At 44.1% G+C, this 18,593-nt stretch overlaps 1 protein-coding gene across 4 annotated transcripts in view; it reads left to right on the top strand.

The window, feature by feature from the left end:
• rapgef1b (Rap guanine nucleotide exchange factor (GEF) 1b) overlaps positions 1 to 18,530 on the top strand; it is a 46,642-nt gene extending 28,112 nt beyond the window's left edge. Inside the window, exons 4-26 of one of the 4 annotated variants that reach the window (XM_053340383.1) lie at positions 59 to 215; positions 303 to 391; positions 477 to 635; positions 2,302 to 2,416; positions 2,539 to 2,725; positions 2,867 to 3,388; positions 4,026 to 4,228; positions 6,621 to 6,782; positions 9,402 to 9,548; positions 10,086 to 10,178; positions 11,166 to 11,251; positions 11,929 to 12,034; positions 12,811 to 12,886; positions 13,315 to 13,403; positions 13,983 to 14,071; positions 15,076 to 15,261; positions 15,848 to 15,932; positions 16,032 to 16,126; positions 16,261 to 16,339; positions 16,429 to 16,530; positions 16,681 to 16,778; positions 16,869 to 16,997; positions 17,253 to 18,530. In XM_053340383.1, the coding sequence (XP_053196358.1) occupies positions 59 to 215; positions 303 to 391; positions 477 to 635; positions 2,302 to 2,416; positions 2,539 to 2,725; positions 2,867 to 3,388; positions 4,026 to 4,228; positions 6,621 to 6,782; positions 9,402 to 9,548; positions 10,086 to 10,178; positions 11,166 to 11,251; positions 11,929 to 12,034; positions 12,811 to 12,886; positions 13,315 to 13,403; positions 13,983 to 14,071; positions 15,076 to 15,261; positions 15,848 to 15,932; positions 16,032 to 16,126; positions 16,261 to 16,339; positions 16,429 to 16,530; positions 16,681 to 16,778; positions 16,869 to 16,997; positions 17,253 to 17,403 (3,205 nt within the window). In that variant the 3' untranslated portion in view covers positions 17,404 to 18,530. The remainder of the gene's footprint in view (positions 1 to 58; positions 216 to 302; positions 392 to 476; positions 636 to 2,301; positions 2,417 to 2,538; positions 2,726 to 2,866; positions 3,389 to 4,025; positions 4,229 to 6,620; positions 6,783 to 9,401; positions 9,549 to 10,085; positions 10,179 to 11,165; positions 11,252 to 11,928; positions 12,035 to 12,810; positions 12,887 to 13,314; positions 13,404 to 13,982; positions 14,072 to 15,075; positions 15,262 to 15,847; positions 15,933 to 16,031; positions 16,127 to 16,260; positions 16,340 to 16,428; positions 16,531 to 16,680; positions 16,779 to 16,868; positions 16,998 to 17,252) is intronic. The other 3 variants (XM_053340382.1, XM_053340381.1, XM_053340380.1) reach the window with 3 other exon arrangements.
• The last annotated feature ends 63 nt before the right edge of the window (positions 18,531 to 18,593 follow it).

The following is an 18,593-nucleotide window of genomic DNA, read 5'->3' as shown; positions in this document are numbered from 1 at the left end:
TTTTTTTTAAATATATATATACTCTTACCTGGCCCTCTTTTCCAACCCCTTTCAACAGTTCTGCGCTGTCTTCCTGCCATAACCGAGTGTACCAGAGTCTGGCCAACCTCATCCGTTGGGCAGACCAGGTGATGCTGGACGGCATCGACTTGGAGGACAAGGAAAATGTGGCGTCCGTTACGAGCGTCATCAAAGCAGTGCTGGATGGAGTAAAGGTAAGCTCTTTGCTGATAAGAGAAAATGTGGATAGTATCACCGTGGAGAAGGTCGCTGAAGCTACTTGTGTGCATTTGTGTGAACAGGAACTGGTGAAGCTGACCATCGAGAAACAGGAGCAGCCGTCACCCACCACCCCTAACAAACCAGCACTACCTGCGACCACGTCAGAGAGGTGAGTACGAAGCCGAGTACAAACACACCCCGTTCATACTATCAGAGCAATTATTTCACTCACACTCTGCTTCTTATGTGTGTAGCAGTGCGCCGTCAGAGATACCTTCGATAGAGCGGGAGCCGGAGGTTTCAAATAAGACAGCTCCAGCAGCTGTTCCCGCCGAGGCCGCCTCCGACATACCAGATGAGGATGTAGCCCCACCCAAACCCCCCCTTCCTGAAGCCAAGATGGCAGAGCTCAGGTGAGGAAGTACACACAGCACATGCAGCTGTCATATTCTACATGCTCTCATAGAGGTGCTGTTTGACAGTAGATCCAAATTTTGAATTCAGGTGTTGGTTTGATTAATGTGAAGTTAAATAATGGACTGAAATATTAATTCTACAAGATAATACAATTCTTTCTCAGTCCTTGCTGAGGATAACAATGTGGTTCTTTTTTAGCCTTATTTGTTGATTTCAAAATATTTCTTCCAGATTTTTGCAAGAACGAGATTGTCTCTCAGGGAATTTTCAGACCTATAGTTCATTTCCTCTGATCTGAATCGGAGTTGGTAAACTTTTTTTTTGCTGCTTTGGTTCCTTTTCACACAGAAAGAATTGAGGTGGAGCTAAATTCATCACTAAAAGTCACATAAGAACATTCGCTCCACTTGTTGGTTAGTTGTTTCAAACTAAAGCAAGAACATAAACACAGGAAGAAGGCCCTAAAGAAAATCCTCTGGCCAAATGCAATGTATTTTGTTGCGCTTCAAGGACCTTGTTTTCACATATCTGCATCTCAGTTGACCAGATCTCACTCCAAAATTTCTTTGGGACCAAGACCCATTGACACTTTCTCGAAGGGTCTTGGTCTTTGATGCCCTGGTTTGCACATTAGTACGAATACTGTGTTCAGATCTTCCCAAATAAATCCCACCAAGAAGGACAGCTAACGAGTCTGATTCAGCCAGACTAAAAGAGGCAGGTTTGGAAACGCTCTTAATTCATTTAGAAGCAGATATGAGGGCCACTGAAATGTTTATGACCTTTTGCACTGTGGTCCTGAAAGCAGAAGTGTCCTGTTCTGTATTTATTCTTTTTCACTTTTACTTCAAGTTATTTTTAAAACATTCATTTTCTTTCAGGATGTGGGGGATTTCTGTATATTTCTTTCATTTTCACTGATTCAGACCTTTTAGGAAAAGTCTGATTCACATTTTAGGCGTATGGCACACTTTGGTTTGTTTGTTGGCCTGTCTCTTCTTCTTCTTCTTACTCTTTCTGCTGTCTCTCTCAATTTGTTTCATCCTTGGTTTCCCTTTGGATTCTGGGCTCAGAGCACAGCTGAGTGCTGACGCAGGCCAAAGGAGACCCTCTCAGAAGGAGAAGTATGTCAGCCCACAGGATCATCTGTCTCCATTATAACATCCCACCCTAGCCCTCCCATGAAGCTTCTGGATTGGATGAAAGTGTTATTTTTGAGTTGCATGATTGCATTATCCCAACGTTTGTTTCGTTTTGGGCATTTCCCCCGAAGAATTAATCATCCAATCAGAAGATCGTCCAGTGCATGAGAGTGTGTGACTGACCTATGCAGTGTCTTACCGCCAACCTCCATGTCATGGTCCTTTTTTTGTGCTGCTTTTTGTCCCATTTTGACCTGGTATTAACTCACTGAGAGAATTTAGGTGTGACAAGCAGGGCAGCTTCAAGTCATAGCTGAGTGAAGCTAACATGAACACCCTCACGTTCCTCTCCCAGTTGTCCAGGAGGGATGATAATGTGGGTGTTCATGTGTTCGTACGTGGATCGGTGTGTGCTTACATGTTTGAGAACGTGTGTTTTGCCTGACTGTCTGTGCTGACTTTACCCCAGTGATAAAGACATCTAAGATTCCTGCTCATTTCTAAATTCTCTTGTCTACAGTCCTCCACCAGCCCTTCCCCCTAAGAAGCGCCAATCAGCCCCTTCGCCTACACGGGTGGCAGTGGTTGCCCCTATGAGCCGTGGCTCCAGCCTGCCTTGCAGTGTCCACAGACAGGTGAATTTAACGTTGTGGTCCATTATTGGATACCTTCAGTTTCAATTAAGATTATATCAATACATGACATGAAATAAACTAGGAAAAAGAGAAAGGAGTGCAAAATATCTTTCTTTGTGCAGCAGCAGGACTACGAACAGGAGTTCCTACAGAGGCGTTTCTCTGGGGGGAGCCAGTCATATGGGGGCGACTCTCCGCGCCTGTCTCCTTGCAGCAGCATGGGGAAACTGAGCAAGTCAGACGAACAGCTTTCCTCCATGGAGCAGGACAGCGGTCAGTGTTCTCGTAACACCAGCTGCGAGACGCTCGGTAAGAATACAAACATAAGCCATAATATGTTAATTTTCTCCTCTGTGAAGGTGGTAGTTAAAAGCTGCGCTCCTGTCGAGGGTATAATGTGAATATATGATGATATGAATGTGTTTTTTTACCCTCTCTTCACCTTTTCAGACAACACAGAGAACTACGACCCCGATTATGACTTCCTCCACCAGGACTTGTCAGTTGGGGAAAACCTGCCCCCAATACCGGTAGGAGGGTGTCTGAGCCCCCTGCCTGAGTCTCACAGCGAATCCTCTTCCCCAGTCCCCGGACAGCATCCCTCACACCCCCGCTTCAGTGCTCCTCCACCCCAGCAGCCGCCAGAGTACTGGACCCCGCAGCCCAATCAAACTAATCCTTTACAGCCCTCCCGTGTCAGCGCACCACCTGCCCTGCCCCAGAAGAAGCGACGCAGCACCCAGACAACACCCGTCCCCGAAGGGTCAAGGGTGCTGTACGAGCGTTACCCCTCCCAGTACGACAACCTGTCAGAAGAGGAGCTGCACCCGACACCGCCGTTCCCCCTTTTCACACCCATCTCACCCATGCCCCAGACAAACGGGGGCGTGTTCGTCGCCCAGTACATTGCCAGCGAAAATGCAGACGTCCCCGCCAGCCCACCGCCACTGCCAGAAAAGAAAAGCAGACACAGTAAGTAGGCGGAGGGGGGGGGGGGGGGGGGCGCGGATGTAATGAGGGAAGCGATGAAGGCTAGGAAGAAGAATGACCTTTAAATGAGATGACTGAATAGCAGGCATGGAAGCAAGGGAAAGGGACAAAGAGACTAATGAAGGGAGGAATAAAGGAAGGGATGAAGTTGATTTAGGACGGGACAGAGGGACGTTAGCTACACTTTGTCATCAGTTCATTGAAACATAGCTTATGTCAAGGAAGTATTCCACTGTGAATAGAGGCAGGAAGGGAATACCAGGATGTGCTACAATGCGTGCGACTCCAGGGGCACGGAGGGCAACATTTGGTCATTTCCTGACACACCTGCTACATCACGTCCTTTCAAGCTACTGTATTATGTCATTCCATGCAGTCAGCCCTTCCTGCTTGTTGAAACACTTTTGTCAGTGTACAACTACATTCATGTGGACAACAGCATTGAAGTTTTAATAAAAACTGAGGAATTATTTAATTTAGTGGAGAAAAACTTACTTTAATATCCAAACCCATTCTCGGCTTAGCTAGCGAGTTCAAAGTCATAACTCTTAAGCAACATGAACAATAAACGTTATGTAAGCTAATCCATCTCCCCCCCCCACCTCCTCCCCACCTCCAGTCCTCCAGTACATGCAGTTTGTGGAGGACTACTCTGAGCCGCAGCCCTCCGTGTTCTACCAGATGCCGCAGAGCGAGAGCATCTACGAGCAGCGCAACAAGCGCTTCCAGGAGGTCTACGGCTTCAACGACTCCTTCAGCAGCACCGACTCAGTCCACGAGCCGCTGCTGCCCCCAGCATTGCCCCCGAAACAAAGGCAACTGGTAAGAAACCCCTCCATGAAAGAACCAGAAGCTAGCTACCACGATGTATCTCTAAAACTACCGGGGGCGAGTGTTGTTTGCTTGGGGGTAGATATAAACAGCTGGGTTAAGATCACCTCCAGGCATGTTTAAGATGTATATGAAATCTCTAATTTGTCTAATATAGTTTTTCCATCCTCAATATTACATCTTCTCCGTCTCCATAATATATGAATATGCAAAAATTGTTCATTTTAAAACTACTGAACACAGCATGCCTCCTACTTCACTGAAAAGTCCATTCCCAGTGTCTCGAGGCCCCACAGTACACTCACATAAATGTCATGTGGAAGCAACCATTGGGTCCACAATTGTTGAGATGTCACAAATCATACTTATATATATACACACATCTTAAACATAAAGTTTTCAGTGAGCCCAGGGAAACTTTCTACTTTCAGCAGGTGAATGTGAAAACAGTCTCTAGTGTCAAACTCTGCACAGTGAAGCTCAAACATCCAGCTGAAGGAACAAGAAAGAAAATGTGCAGGGAGACTTTAAGTAATCTGGATTGTGTGGACAGAGTGAATTTGAATTCTGAAATTGTTCAGTTCATCTCTCTTAAATGTCGATAAAACGTTTGAGGCTGTCGAGCCTTCATTGATTACACTATTTATTTATCAGACCATGTGACAAAGAGTGTGCCATGAGGACAAGGTTACCGGCCACAGCTGTGTATCACATGTGAACAATATAAACATGGGTCCTGGTCCCCGTGTCTTTTTCGTGCTGTACGCAGGCTGGGAGGCAAAGAGCGGGGGAAATATGCAGATTGCATTCTGAGGTTGAAGTACATTCCTGTGGTAATCCTCATCAATTTTCTCTCGAGTCTCCTCCTATCTTGTTATCTCTCTCACCTACTTAGCCCCTCCTCCTTACTCACTCCCCCTATCTGTCTTCCTCGCCATTTCTGTAGCATCTGCGCACACACATGGAGGTGTTTGGTTGTTAGTGGGAGATAAGACTAGCCTTTATCAGGCTCGCATCAGATCCAGTCCACTTATCTTAATCTGGGTCGGCGTCTGGGTTAATTGAGACAACTGTCAGACAGTGAGTCAGTGGCGAGAGAGAGCGAGGGACAGAGGAAGAGAAATGATAGGATTGGTCATAGTAGAGGATTAACTTTCTTCATCTGTGCCAGTCACTCATAGATCAGGATAGTTTGAAATGAAACCTTTTGATAATCAAAACCAATAAAACAGTTTTTTTCCCCAGTACAATACATGTTCAGTAGCTAGTTCGTGTTATACCAGATTTGTTATACATATGAGACAATATATCCCCCCCTTACTAATGTCTGCCATACATATTAGGAAGTGACAAATTGATCTGTGGTTGGCCTGAAGCTTTGTAGCAATATTGAAGACGGTACATTTTCAGACAGTAAATAGATGACACTCTCTCCCGGGTTACAGCGAGATGTATCAGAGCCCAGGAAAGAAAATAGACTTTGTGTCTGAGTGGCAGTCTACCCGGGCCACCTCAGAGAGAGAGAGTTTTTTCTTCTTTCTCTTTGTCCATTGTCCTCTTTCTGCCGCCGCAACTATTTATTCAGAGCCTTTTTTATTTTTATCTTTTTTTTGTCTGAGCGTGTACAGACAAACTGCACTCATCTCTGCTCCTGCTTGCAAGGCCTAATCTGGCCTCATGTTTTGGACTTGATGAGCTCGTGGCCCAGTGGAATAAGCCTGTTTGCCTCCTCTATAAACCCGTGTTCCAGGCTTACACGCTTTGGCGACTTTACATGGATTGCAAAAAAAAAAAAAAAAAAAAAAGTCATTTCAGGCTGCAGCGTGGATAAGGAAAGGGTGGAAAAAAAAACTCCCCAGCAGGTCATATCGGCCCCTGTTTAGTACGTGTGCTAGTTGGCCTGGTTTCTGTAAAGCCCCCTAAAGCTCAGGACATTAAAAGAAGGTTTATTGGACTGTCACAGTAGACATGAATATGTGTGACCTGCGCATGTCACATGACCTTCTAGTAATTGGGGATTTCTAGGAAGAAGTCCGACCATAACATAATAACAGTAGATTATTCAGTCAGTAACAGTTCTCTGTGATATTTATATCTGCAGCCTGTGAGCTGATGCCCCTCAGCTCAACCACCACAATCCTCCTCAGCTTTCACCACTTTGACTTCACTTACTCTGCTGCTAAACTTTGATTAAATCTGCTCTAATTCTGTCTTGCTTACTACAGTAATCAACTGTCCCCTTTTTTTCTTCTTTTTTCCCCCCCTCCCCTCTTAACACCCTGTTTTCCCCTCTTTCCCTTTCCTTAACTCCCATCACTCTCTTTCTCTTTCTATCTTTTCTACCTTTCTCCCACCCCCACTCCCACCCCCCCCCTCTCCTCAGGCTTCCCACTCTTCCTCCCCTTCTTCCTCCTCCTCTTCCTCTCTCTCCTGCCACCTCCAGCCGTCTGTAGCGGCCATGGAGGAGGCGGGCTCTGGGCTGGGCCTCAGCATGTCCGTCTCTAACTCCTACCTGATTGGCCAAGCATCCTTGACCACACCCACGGTGAGTCTCCCACCCCCACCCCTTCCCCGACCACCCTAACCCCATCCCTCTCATCCTCCTATCCGGCGTGGGTGCTGTGTGGTCCCGGACTGGTCCAGGGGCGTCTTGACCTGTGTTATGCTCCATATGTGATACAGTCTGTTCATCTACCCCTGTCGCCCCCTTTGAGGTCCTGATGAGGCCACCCCCTCACGGGTCGGTGGTCTGGTTGCTGTGTGGTCCTTTTAATTTTGCTCATCAACCCATCCATGTGTGCCTTTTGTTGTGACAGTGTGATTTTGTTTTTTTTGTTTAGTTTTTTTGTTTTTTTAACTGAGTTGTTTAATATAGCGTGATTAATGTGTGCTTTTCTGTGGTGCATTCACTTGTTGTGGTTTCTGCTCAGCCTCCGGCAAGCCAAGATGTGTGTTTGTGTGGTGATTTGAAGCATTCTTTCAGGGCTCCTGCAGAACCTTAAAGTCTTGTATAAGATTTCTTTTTAGAATTTAAGGCCACAAAACATCTTTAAAAGACTTATGTTTAATTATTATCGTAGGTCTTCCTCCTCAGCTGAAGACAGTTAGGCCGGGGGGGAGTGGAGGAGGGGTTCGGAGGAGACAAAAAGCTATCTGTTATTTCTGACAGTTCCTTGAATCTGGATAATAATGTTTATAATGCAGAGCTGCTACTGCCAATATTTGACATGAAGGAAAGGAGTGGACTTTTGGTAACCACTCGCTTAGCTGGAGTTTACAGATTTAATGGACTGATAAAGTGGATGACAGTTAGAGATACTGTAGCATGTATGTGTCTTAATGGGGGAGAATTAGATACAGATGACTCTGTGGGCGTGAGAACGGATTCAATTTTAAATTAAAATGCTTTTTTAAAGACTTTTATTAAATGTAAAGAGCAACAGCGGGACACAGTTCATTGGGTTTGTTATTAATTTGATTTCTTCATGTGGTTTTATCCCTACTAAAATTGTCCAATCTCAAATATGAAGCTCAGCATTAGTTTTGCTGTGGAAAGGGTGTCAATTTTACTCTTGAAAAGTATTTTAAAAAGCATTAAATTTGATTTGGAAAAGTGTGAAGCAGCCCAGACCTCCGCACGACAGGTAGTTCTTTGACCCTTTCCCTCCTTTCACTTCGCCTTTGACAGATCTAGTCAGTGCGGCTAAACTACCACACGAAACATTCGAGCCTTTTGATCGACACTTACAAATAAACAAAATCATCCTTTGTTGGTGGAACTGGAACGTTTCATCCATCAACGAAACCTTGTTAAAGAATTAGCTCGCGGTTTATCTGTGATATATTCCAGTTAGTCAAGGCCTGACCATGACCTCATTGTGGACTATATGTTACAGTCGTGTGGTCAGGGGTGATTTTGGAGGGGGGGGGGGGGGGGGGGTTGGTTTAGGTTGACCCCTAATGACCCTGTGGTGTGCGAGGCACGCTAAAACATGGCGTGGATCTCCCTCAGGGTATCTCCAGTGGAATGCAGCACCAGATGGACCTGATGGAAAACACATTCCTTCTTCTCCTCTCTCCTCTTCTTCGTCTTCGAGCGTCAGTCACTATCCGCTCTCTCGTAATTTCTCCTATCTGTGTAGTCTCTCCCCTCCTCAAAAAAAAAACATGCACACATACACTCTTCCACACCACCCATTTGTCTGTTTTCTGTGGAATGTTTGCATTCCTCAACTCCTCGGGGCATGATGTTTTTGGGGGGGATGTCACGGGGGGGAGGTAAGGCATGCCAGGAGAGCTGCTTTGCATATGTTGAGTGGAAAAAGGAGAAATATTCAGTAGGTCATTTTAATGTGGAAATGTCTCCCTCCTCTCTCGTGTGTGTGTGTGTGTGTGTGTGTGTGTGTGTGTGTGTTGCTGCTATTAGTTTAGAGAGGTTTGCGTAAGTAATATCACCAGTATTTTTTAAGACTGCCGCTATAGAAAAACGGAGAATGAGTGGCCTTAATTCCCAGCTGATCCTGCATGAACATGTGTGTGTGTGTGTGTGTGTGTGTAAGTGTGTGAGTATGTGTGTTTCAGTGTTTATCAGCGTATCTGTGTATGTGCTGTATATGCTGGTATGCTGGAACAGGGCTGGTATGTACAACGTGTTAAAACAGGTTAGTGCTACCTCCCTGCAGACAGCCATCTCCTCTGCTGGCCACACACACACACACACACACACACACACACATACACAGTCACCGTTAAGACATCTGTTGTCTAAACACATATACAGACTCACAGTCGAGGCTTATCTATGTGTTTCCTTGTTCGACATTTCCTTCCTGTCATTCTCCATATTCTGTCATTGGAGATGTTTCTGGTTTGAGTTTTGCAGTGTGTGTGTGTGTGTGTGTGTGTGTTTTAGTTTGTTAGTGTGTGTGTGTGTGCAGTGCATTTCATGTTCAGGCACATCACTCTCATAGTCCAGGCTTAATTGAAGGTGTTGGAGAATGAGGTGTACACTTTTTTTCTTCTCTTCTTCTGCTTCCTTATTGTTCAGCTTCTTTTTTCCACCTGCTCTGTCTTCACCTCTCTAATCTCTTTAAGTCCTCTCTTTTTTCTTTTTTTTTCTTTTTCTTTTTTCTTCCCTTGCTTTCCTTCTTTCCACCAATCACAGAGCTTGGACCAGGTTGCCTTGACCAATGCCACCATACTGGATGGCAGCGGGGGCGGGCCCAACAGTTCCCTGGCTGGCTCACTGGGCTCTGTGGCTGTCTGTCTTCCTTCTGAGTCTTCTCTCACTGACTCTCTCCACACCTCAGCGGTGAGCTCACCAACAGACTGAAGGATGGATGTTAAAAAGCACAAGTGGGATACTTTGATCAAAATGAGGAAATATAAATATATATATAACAGCTCTCCAAAGATATATAACTCAAATGTGATACTGGAACCCCCCTTTTTCATTAGCAGATTGGTGTTAGATTACAGTTTGGTGTTCAGTATTGTTGCTCAGATGATAATATAGTGACTCATTCACTTAGTGGCATCTTGTTGTCATTATCACTGCCCACAAACTGTCTGCTGTCTGATTATCGGGCTTAAAAGAATCCCAGTAGAGCATGTTGCACTGCATGTTCTCCCTGCCAGTAAATACTATTACCTTTAATAAGTGATGCACTCTACTGCCACCCGGTGGTCATGACAGCACTGAGCTTTGGGAAATAACACCAGACTTCGGCTAGCCCGCTATCTCTCCCAGTTTCACACTTGACTTGAGGTCTTGTCCCACCCTGAGCAAAAAACACCCCTCTCTCCGCTGCCTTACGCCTCGGTTTGTGTCCCTCCTCTCTTCCCGTAGAGCGAGAGCGCGAATGACGAGGGCGGGGAGGGGGAGTACGTCAACTTGTACTCGTCCAGCCAGGCCAATGGGGAGCTGCCTCTCTCCCTCAGAGTAAGTAGAGCTGACCGCCACGGGTGAAAGGTTAACTCCATTTACACGTCCCATCACTTCGGGGCATGAATCAATTCAAAACGCGGCAAGGGACTTGAAGCAAAGGAGCTCCATTTTTGAGTGGCAGATATGACTCGCAGCACTTTATCTCTTGCTCCAAGGCGCTCTTATTGATTCATGTCTTGAACCGATGGCGTTGAAATGGAAGGTGAATGGAAGCCAAACCTGACTGAGCATGACTTCAGGTTCAGGGGGTTTGCCTGCGAGAAGGACTCATGTGCTGTGGTTGGTGTCCATCTGTGTGTCGTTCTGACTGCCTGGCTGGTGATTGCTGTCTCTCTCTCTGGCTGAGCTTCAACTGTAACCAACATTTAACCTTGTTCCAATCTAACACATGACAGCGTCGCCTCACCATAAGGGATTCTCAACGGGTTCACCAGTTTTCAATTTTCCAATAACACCCCCTCCTCCCCATAACAGCTTATATACACGTACATGTGCCTGTGCATGTGTGACAGGCAGCTGTGTGTGTGTGTGGTTGTGTTTTTACATTCCCTTTGGGCCAGCGTGTGCGTTTTAGGGGTGTATTTTGGGCATGATTGTATATGATGTGTGTGTGTATGTAAGTCAGAGAAAAAGAGGTGGTGAATAGGGAGTTTTGGTGTGTATGGTGTGGTGACTTCTACCCTTTGGTGTCTTGTTTCGGGTCTCATCTGTTGGATTTTTCCTTGTTCATATTGAGGAAAAACTGCATTTTACATCATCAGCTTTCTAAACCAGATCAGAGTCAACACTAATAGCAATTATAGTGAGGTTTTTTACAAAAGCATCCATTCTTCTCTCCACCAAACATGTTGCATGAGATCCTGGTGGTTCATACGATCTCATCAATAACCAGCCCTCAGTTCACTGCATGGAGCCCTTCACCGATAATGTTCCATGAAACCTACAGATGTTGATTATTGCTTTTTCCCGCCCATTGATTAGGAAACGATCGCAGCCGACGATGTACTTCAGGACCCCGCCCCTCAGATGCCTTCCACTAATAGCAAAGAGGCATTGGACAAGGAAAGGTACGTGGACCTTTGTGGCGATTACATTCAAACCTCAGCAGTTCAATATGTGTCTCACTTACATACTGCATACTAACTATATACAACATGTACTGTACTAATATTTTTGGTACATGAAATCTATAACATTAAAATGATGCAATAACTGTGTCATCAGTCCTCAGTGCTTTTTACCCCCAAATATTTGTTGTTTCATCACCATTTAATTTTCTTTTCAAGATGTGAGCAGTGTCTCCATCCTCTTTGTTGCATTGCATTATGGGAGAATAGTGAGGAGTTTTCATTATGCATAGGGACTGATTTGAGCATGCTTTATTTTCAAGTATGAACACACAACAGACGTGAAATGTGATTATAATCTGCTAATGTTACAGCTCTCACAATATTGAATTTACTATCATAGATGACAAAGAAAACTGTAAAATTCAAATTAGAGAAGCTGACATCAACTAATGTGTGAGTTAGTATAGTAATCATTCAGCTAGCAGAGTGTTCAAATGTTTTTTTGCTTGAAAATTGACAGAAAGGATGAAATGATTCTCAAAATAGTTGTCAGCTCTTTCAGTTGTACCAGGTCTAGTATGCAGTATGGGTGTGGGACACAGTGATAGTCATGTATGCCTCTGAAAGTTTGCCAGTATTTCTGTGATGCTAATGCTTATTCGTGTGCTTTTTAGGAGGCAGAAGTCAACCGAATCGGCTGGGAGTGACGAGGAAGACGTGGATGAGCTCTCCCTCATCGACCACAAGGAGATTATGAGCAGGATAACACTAAAACAAGAGGTAAGACAACTGCTGATGCTGTTAAAGAAGTGTGGAGCAGCAGCAGCAGCAGCAGTAGCAGCAGCGGCATACAAAGCACATTTTATTCTATTAGTCTAGCACAGGCTAAAGGTCACCGTGAGTCACTCAGATGTGAAATCAGATACTGCTCAGATGCACCACTGATAGCCACTGCTGCCCTCTGCAGTCGAGTCTGTGAAACTACAGGGCAGAAAATGCCAAACCTGCTCCCCCTCCTACTCCACCTCCTCCTCCCTCCTCCTCCTCCTCCCCCTCCTTTGTCCTGTGTGGTGCAGTCTGACACATAGATGTGTGAAAATGCCGCTCACCACTCTCTGCAAGGTTAGGGACAACGTGACAGCTGTGATTTACAAAAAGAGATAGGGAGAGATCAGAAATGGGAGGAGGGAAGATTTATAGCTGACGTTTTAGAGCTGTTACAGGAAACATATTGCGGTGCGGTGCAGTGGCGCTGCTTTTATCACACACACACACACAAGTCTGACTTTTTCTTCTTTGACATCAGTGAACTGGTGCAGGATAGAGAGAGGTGGGGGCCGCTCAGTAAACAGGAGGCAGGAGGAGGAGGAAAGGTGCATGCTACGTTTTTGGGCTATAGACTGCATCACTCCAACGTCAACTCTAACCACTCTTTTCCTCTCTCCCCCCGCCCGCCTCCCCTCCTACGATCTCATCTACCTCTCTCCATCTTTATGTCTGCGGTTCACTTTAATTTTCTCTCTCTTTCTCTCTCTTCTTTTTTTTTCTCTCTCCAGAATGACGATGGTCCTGACGTTCGCGCCGGATCAGGAGACATTCTGTTAGTACACGCTACAGAAACAGACCGCAAAGGTACAGTACAGTGCTCGTAAAGACTCGCACTCACCCGATGTATATTTATTATGTTTGTTATTGTGCTTCAGGGTCACTGCTACAGCTTTGTTTTGCTAGCTTGACAGGCTCGCAATCATTTCATATTCAAAGACCGATGTGTTTATATTCGTCAAGTGGGATTATTTATTTATTTATGTCTTTTTTCAGTTTGACTGATGTGTTATTACTTTTCTAATCTCCTCTCATTTGAGCAGTTAGATCAGTTTTAAATAGCCTCTGTCATTCTCTCTCTATTTCAGTTATTTGCTATGTGTCAGTCTAGGATACGAAAGCTGCCGGTCTGGCTTCTCGTTTGATGATGTGTTTTCAGCTTTTTAGTGAGTTAATTAAGAACTTTGGCTTCATGTCGACTGAAATATGCTTCTTTTTCTCTTTGTGCTTGACAGATCTCGTTTTGTACTGTGAAGCCTTTCTGACTACATATAGGACTTTTATAACCCCCGAGGACCTCATTAAGAAGCTACACTACAGATATCCTTTTCAAATCACTCAACATGTCACTCTGAACTTAATCGTGTCTTTGTTGGCTGTTTTTCTTGCTTAGTGATTTGTTTTGTATGAATCCTTATTTACCCAGGTAAGAGTTGTTGATCTTATATGCTCTTTTATTCATAGATAGAGACCCGCAGTACGAACATAATCCTCCACTGATACTTTACTACTATAACCGTTTTTGTGATTGTGTTTCTTGCTTAATGGCAAATGTCATAAACTTTGCCTTCTGATATTTTCTCAGCTATAATCTGAGTAACTTGCTCTCTCTCTTCTACCAAGCTTTCTCCTCTAATGTTTTGTCACAGTTTTTACTCCATGAATAAAAGAATGAAGTGTTTAAGTTGTTGTTTTGATTTCAGTAGAAGTCAAAAGATTTGATTGATTTGTAAAAAGACAAAATACCATCACAGTAGAAGGATGTAGAGTATTTTAAAAGAGCAAAACTTCACATATCTTGATTCATTCCCTCACCAAACACCCCAAAACTGAAAAGATGTCAAATTTAGTGAAGTGTGTCACTGCATTTAGTTCTCATTGTCCTTGACCACAAAGCACATATACCCGGTTCTGCCACAGTCCGGACACCTTCAAGAAGCGCGTCAGCAAGAACACTTTCTTTGTGCTGGTTCGTGTGGTGGACGAGCTGTGGTGAGTAGGACTCCTGTGTTTTGGGTTTTTTTTTTTCCCTTAATCTGAGGAAGACCTTTTCAGAGTGTTGGGTGCGCCTCCTCGGAGAGAATAAGTAACCAAGTAGATGGAAGTAGTGGAATATAGAGTGGCAAATTAGTGTCTCAGTAAATTCATGAATAAAAGCAGTTTTCAGGTTTAGAAACGACTTTGCCGGCACTTTAAATATGAGGATTTATTCTGTTGCTGAAAGAAGTAAACCTAATTATCTTGGTTTTTAATATAAGCAATGTTTTTTATAAGAATCGTACTCTGTGAACACACTGTATTTACAAAGACCTGGAATACCCAGATATGAAATCACTGCTCTATTAATTATGCATAATGACTGACTTGTGCACTTTTTAAAATGATAGTTCATAGTCATACCTCCTCAGCTCTGTAAATATAATTTAAATGAAACTGTCTGAGAGGGAAATATCAGTCTGTGGTTAAACTAATAACAGCTCATAGTACACCTTGTAAATGTTATGATTACATGAATGAATTTATTAATTTGATGCTTGGATAAACAAATAAAATCTTAGTTGGTCTGTTTTGTGATTTTCCATTTCTGAAAAAGTGTTTAGTATGTTTCTCCAAAAATCCAGAGGAACAGAGCCCGACCCTGAAACTCCTCCAGTAACGATGACTTGCAGACTTGTATAATGTTTATTTGAAGTCAATCATCCTAACAGCTGCACTTTATTGTTCTGCTGACAGCTGTAAACAAATACAAGTCTCTCTCTCTGTCCTTGTTCTGTGTCAGTCTGTGGGATTTTAGCCAGTTTCTAGCATTTGGAAAGACTTTCATGAGCATAAATCTGATATATCAGACAGGGGAACATTTATAAATCTCTCTTTGATTGACATTTCGTGGTCATGAACATGAATATTTCATCTCCAACCAGTTCTATTGTTCTTACTTCTGCTTTTCGATTTGCTTCATCACAAATCTTAAATCTTTTTTTAAATCATTTCTCCAGTCTGGTGGAGCTGACAGAAGACATCTTGAAACAGCTGATGGACCTGGTGTTCACGCTGGTGTGCAATGGCGAGCTCAGCCTCGCCCGCGTGCTACGCAAGAACATCCTGGACAAGGTGGAGCAGAAGAAACTGCTGCGCTACACAAACTCCCTCAAGCCACTCGCATCCCGAGGGGTCTCTGCAAGGTACGGTGGGGCTCAGGGGGTACAAGTGTAACTCTCCTCTCCATTTCTATGGCTCGATGTTGTCCTCAAAGATAAGAAATAGTGTTTTGTATTGCCTGGTTGACTGGTCGTCAGAAACCACAAAGCTGCACTCAGAATTAAAATTTAAAGTCATTCCCAGATGATACTGTCATCATAACTGCTCTTAAATGTTTTATTATGTTTCTGTCACATCACAAGTTAAAAAAAAACATCACCACCATCATTCTTTATTCCCCCAAATTGTTTGCGGTTTCCTTTCATACAGTACATCAATCGGTCATGTGACTTATAGATTACTGTAGATACAAAGATTACAAAACAACATCGCCACAAGTGTTTCCCCTTTTCATGATATAAATCTTTAAGTTGTGGTGAGGTTTTAACATCAGTCCTAAAGTCTCTTTATTATCATTGTTGCATTTTCATGTGCAAAATGTCTTTGATCTTCAGGTTCAGTTTCTTTATATCTCTTTATACATTTCAGTTCTGTAGCTGCTGCCGATCTGTAATGATAGTTTTGTAAAAAAGTTGAAGACTTCCTCTAACAGTTTGTGTGTCTTTACAGACCTGGAACTCTCCATGACTTCCGTAGTCATGAGATCGCTGATCAGCTCACTCTTCTCGATGCTGAACTCTTCTATAAAATAGAGGTACGGCGCCTTCTTTGTGTTTGAGTTAACAGTCAGTCTGACGTGTATTTGTTGATTTTGATTGTAGCTAAGTTGCACTCTTACTCTGTTCTCTGCCAGATTCCCGAAGTGCTGCTTTGGGCAAAGGAGCAGAATGAGGAGAAGAGTCCAAACCTGACTCAGTTCACAGAGCACTTTAACAACATGAGCTATTGGTAAGAACAAAAACCTCGGGTCTTCATGCCCTCACATCTCGTCTGCGTGTGACTGATATTCCTGGCTTCCCTCTCGCACCATCTCACCCCCACAAACGTTGACACCACACTGTTTATTTCTCTTCATCCATCAGGGTACGTTCTTTGATAATTCAGCAGGAGAAAGCCCAAGACAGAGAGAAGCTGCTTCTCAAGTTCATCAAGATAATGAAGGTCAGTCACCTAACTCCTGAAAGTTCCAACTCTTGCATAGTTTTCTTGTTGTGTAACACTTTTAACACACATTAAATGTCTTATTACAGCACTTAAGAAAGTTGAATAATTTCAACTCCTACCTGGCAATACTGTCCGCCCTGGACTCAGCCCCCATCCGGAGATTGGAGTGGCAGAAACAGACCTCAGAGGTAAGAATAATTCACAGGAAGGACTGTGAAGAGTTACATACCAGCATGTAAAATAACAGGTGTGATGTCCAAATATGGTTTAGTAGCCTCACTGAAGGGGATTCTATTTCTCTGTCACATCACACTTCTTCTTCCTCCTTCCTCTCTCAGGGATTGGAGGAATATTGCACGTTGATCGACAGCTCCTCGTCCTTCAGAGCATACAGAGCTGCTCTGGCTGAAGTGGAGCCTCCATGCATCCCGTACCTGTGAGTGTGTGAATGTTTCACATGTTTAAACTCAGCTACAACTTGTCTCGACTTTTTGATTTATTTTGACCGTCTTCCTCCTCCTTTCAGGGGTCTCATTCTCCAAGACTTGACCTTCGTCCACCTGGGGAACCCTGACCTCATAGACGGGAAGGTCAATTTCTCCAAACGCTGGCAGCAGTTCAACATTCTGGACAGCATGCGACGCTTCCAGCAAGTGTAAGTTAGCTTGGTGAAATAAATGATGAAAAGATGCACATTATTCTGATAAATTAATAGGAAGCTTTGTTCGCATCATTCACAGTAATAAATGTCATCATTATTCCACCACTGGCAGTAAATGTAACATGTGTTTACTTTGTTTTTCATTCAATTTTAAAAGTGTTAAACATCGCTGTCATCTCCACAGGAACTGTTTATTTTCTCACTTATGAATTGCCGCATTCATCAAACTTTGACCTCTTCTTATCTTAGGCATTATGAGCTGAAGCGCAACGAAGACATCGTCTCGTTCTTCAACGACTTCAGCGACCACCTGGCGGAGGAGGCGCTGTGGGAGCTATCGCTGAAGATCAAGCCCAGGAACATCGCCAGGCGCAAGACGGACCGCGAGGAGAAGACCTAGGGCCGGCGGGCCTCTGCCCTGAGGCTCCAAGACTGACCTCCAACTGTGCTTCATGACACTAACTCCACTTTACTACAGACTGAAAGAAAGACGAATGGAAGCTATCCGCTGGAGCTAATGGGAGACTCGTTGTGGGGGGAAATGCAGAACAAACTACAGACATCTGAAGCGTGGCTGAGGTTTACAAAGAGCTCTGCTGCTCTGGGAGATTATAATTGGGATTACTGTGGCTCAGGCGTTTATAGACAGGGAGAGGTTGAGTGACTTATGGTGAAATGGGAGGAATCCTGGTGCCAAGGAGGAGCGAAGAATCACACAGAGCGGACAGGGAGACACTACGGAAAATAACCAAAGTCTGCTCCCTGGGCTCTCTGTTTTAGAGTGGAGCTGTTGCGTGTGTGTGAGATTGAGGTGAATGGTCCATTACTCTCAAGAGTTGCTCCTCCCTCTTCCTTTATGTATGTGCCATTTGTTGGTCATCTTCTGCAACCCCCTTCTCTCCCCCGCCCCTCCGACTCCCCTCAAACTACAGAACCTCAAGAGCCACCTGCCGTGAACTGTGACGTCTACAATGCAGGCTTCGGACCCGAGAGTCTGCTAGGCGAGCAGGGAGATGGGGGGGCGGCGGAGGGGGATTTGAACTTGAAGAGAGGATGACCATTAGAGACTGGAACCTATGAGTTTGTTTTGAAACATTTTGTGTTAAGAATCATGTATGGTTATGAAATGTATTATATACAGTGCTCCTTTTGTTCTTAAAAAGGATGTTTATGCTTATGAGAAGAGCTTAGCTTCTCCCAAGTGCCATACATATGTGCACTAAAAAAAGCAAAGCAAAAACACGAAAAGATAAATTACTAAAGATGCTGTGATCTATGTATGTCATACCGAATCATTGTGTGCCGTGTTAAAAGTGTAGAAAACCATCAGGCAATCACAATCATGTCCCAGTCATGTCAGTGCGTGAAAGTGTTTGTGTGTGACTGAAGTCCTCGCCGACTTGTGTGTTTGTCATTCCAAAATGTGCTGTAGTTAAATCATTTTTGATTCCTTTTTTTGGGATAATGGTCAAAACCAACACATCACACTGTGCTCTCAAACTCCAATAAAACAAACAGCTCTGTTTCTATAAATGCCGTGTTTGGTCAGAAGCTTCATTTTCTGAGTCACAATTCAAACACAGCGGACAC

This window comes from Scomber japonicus, chromosome 19 (genome assembly GCF_027409825.1).
Source record: "Scomber japonicus isolate fScoJap1 chromosome 19, fScoJap1.pri, whole genome shotgun sequence".
Lineage (NCBI taxonomy): Eukaryota > Metazoa > Chordata > Actinopteri > Scombriformes > Scombridae > Scomber > Scomber japonicus.
Note: the sequence above shows the minus strand (reverse complement) of the source record. Positions and strands in the feature narration are given on the sequence as shown.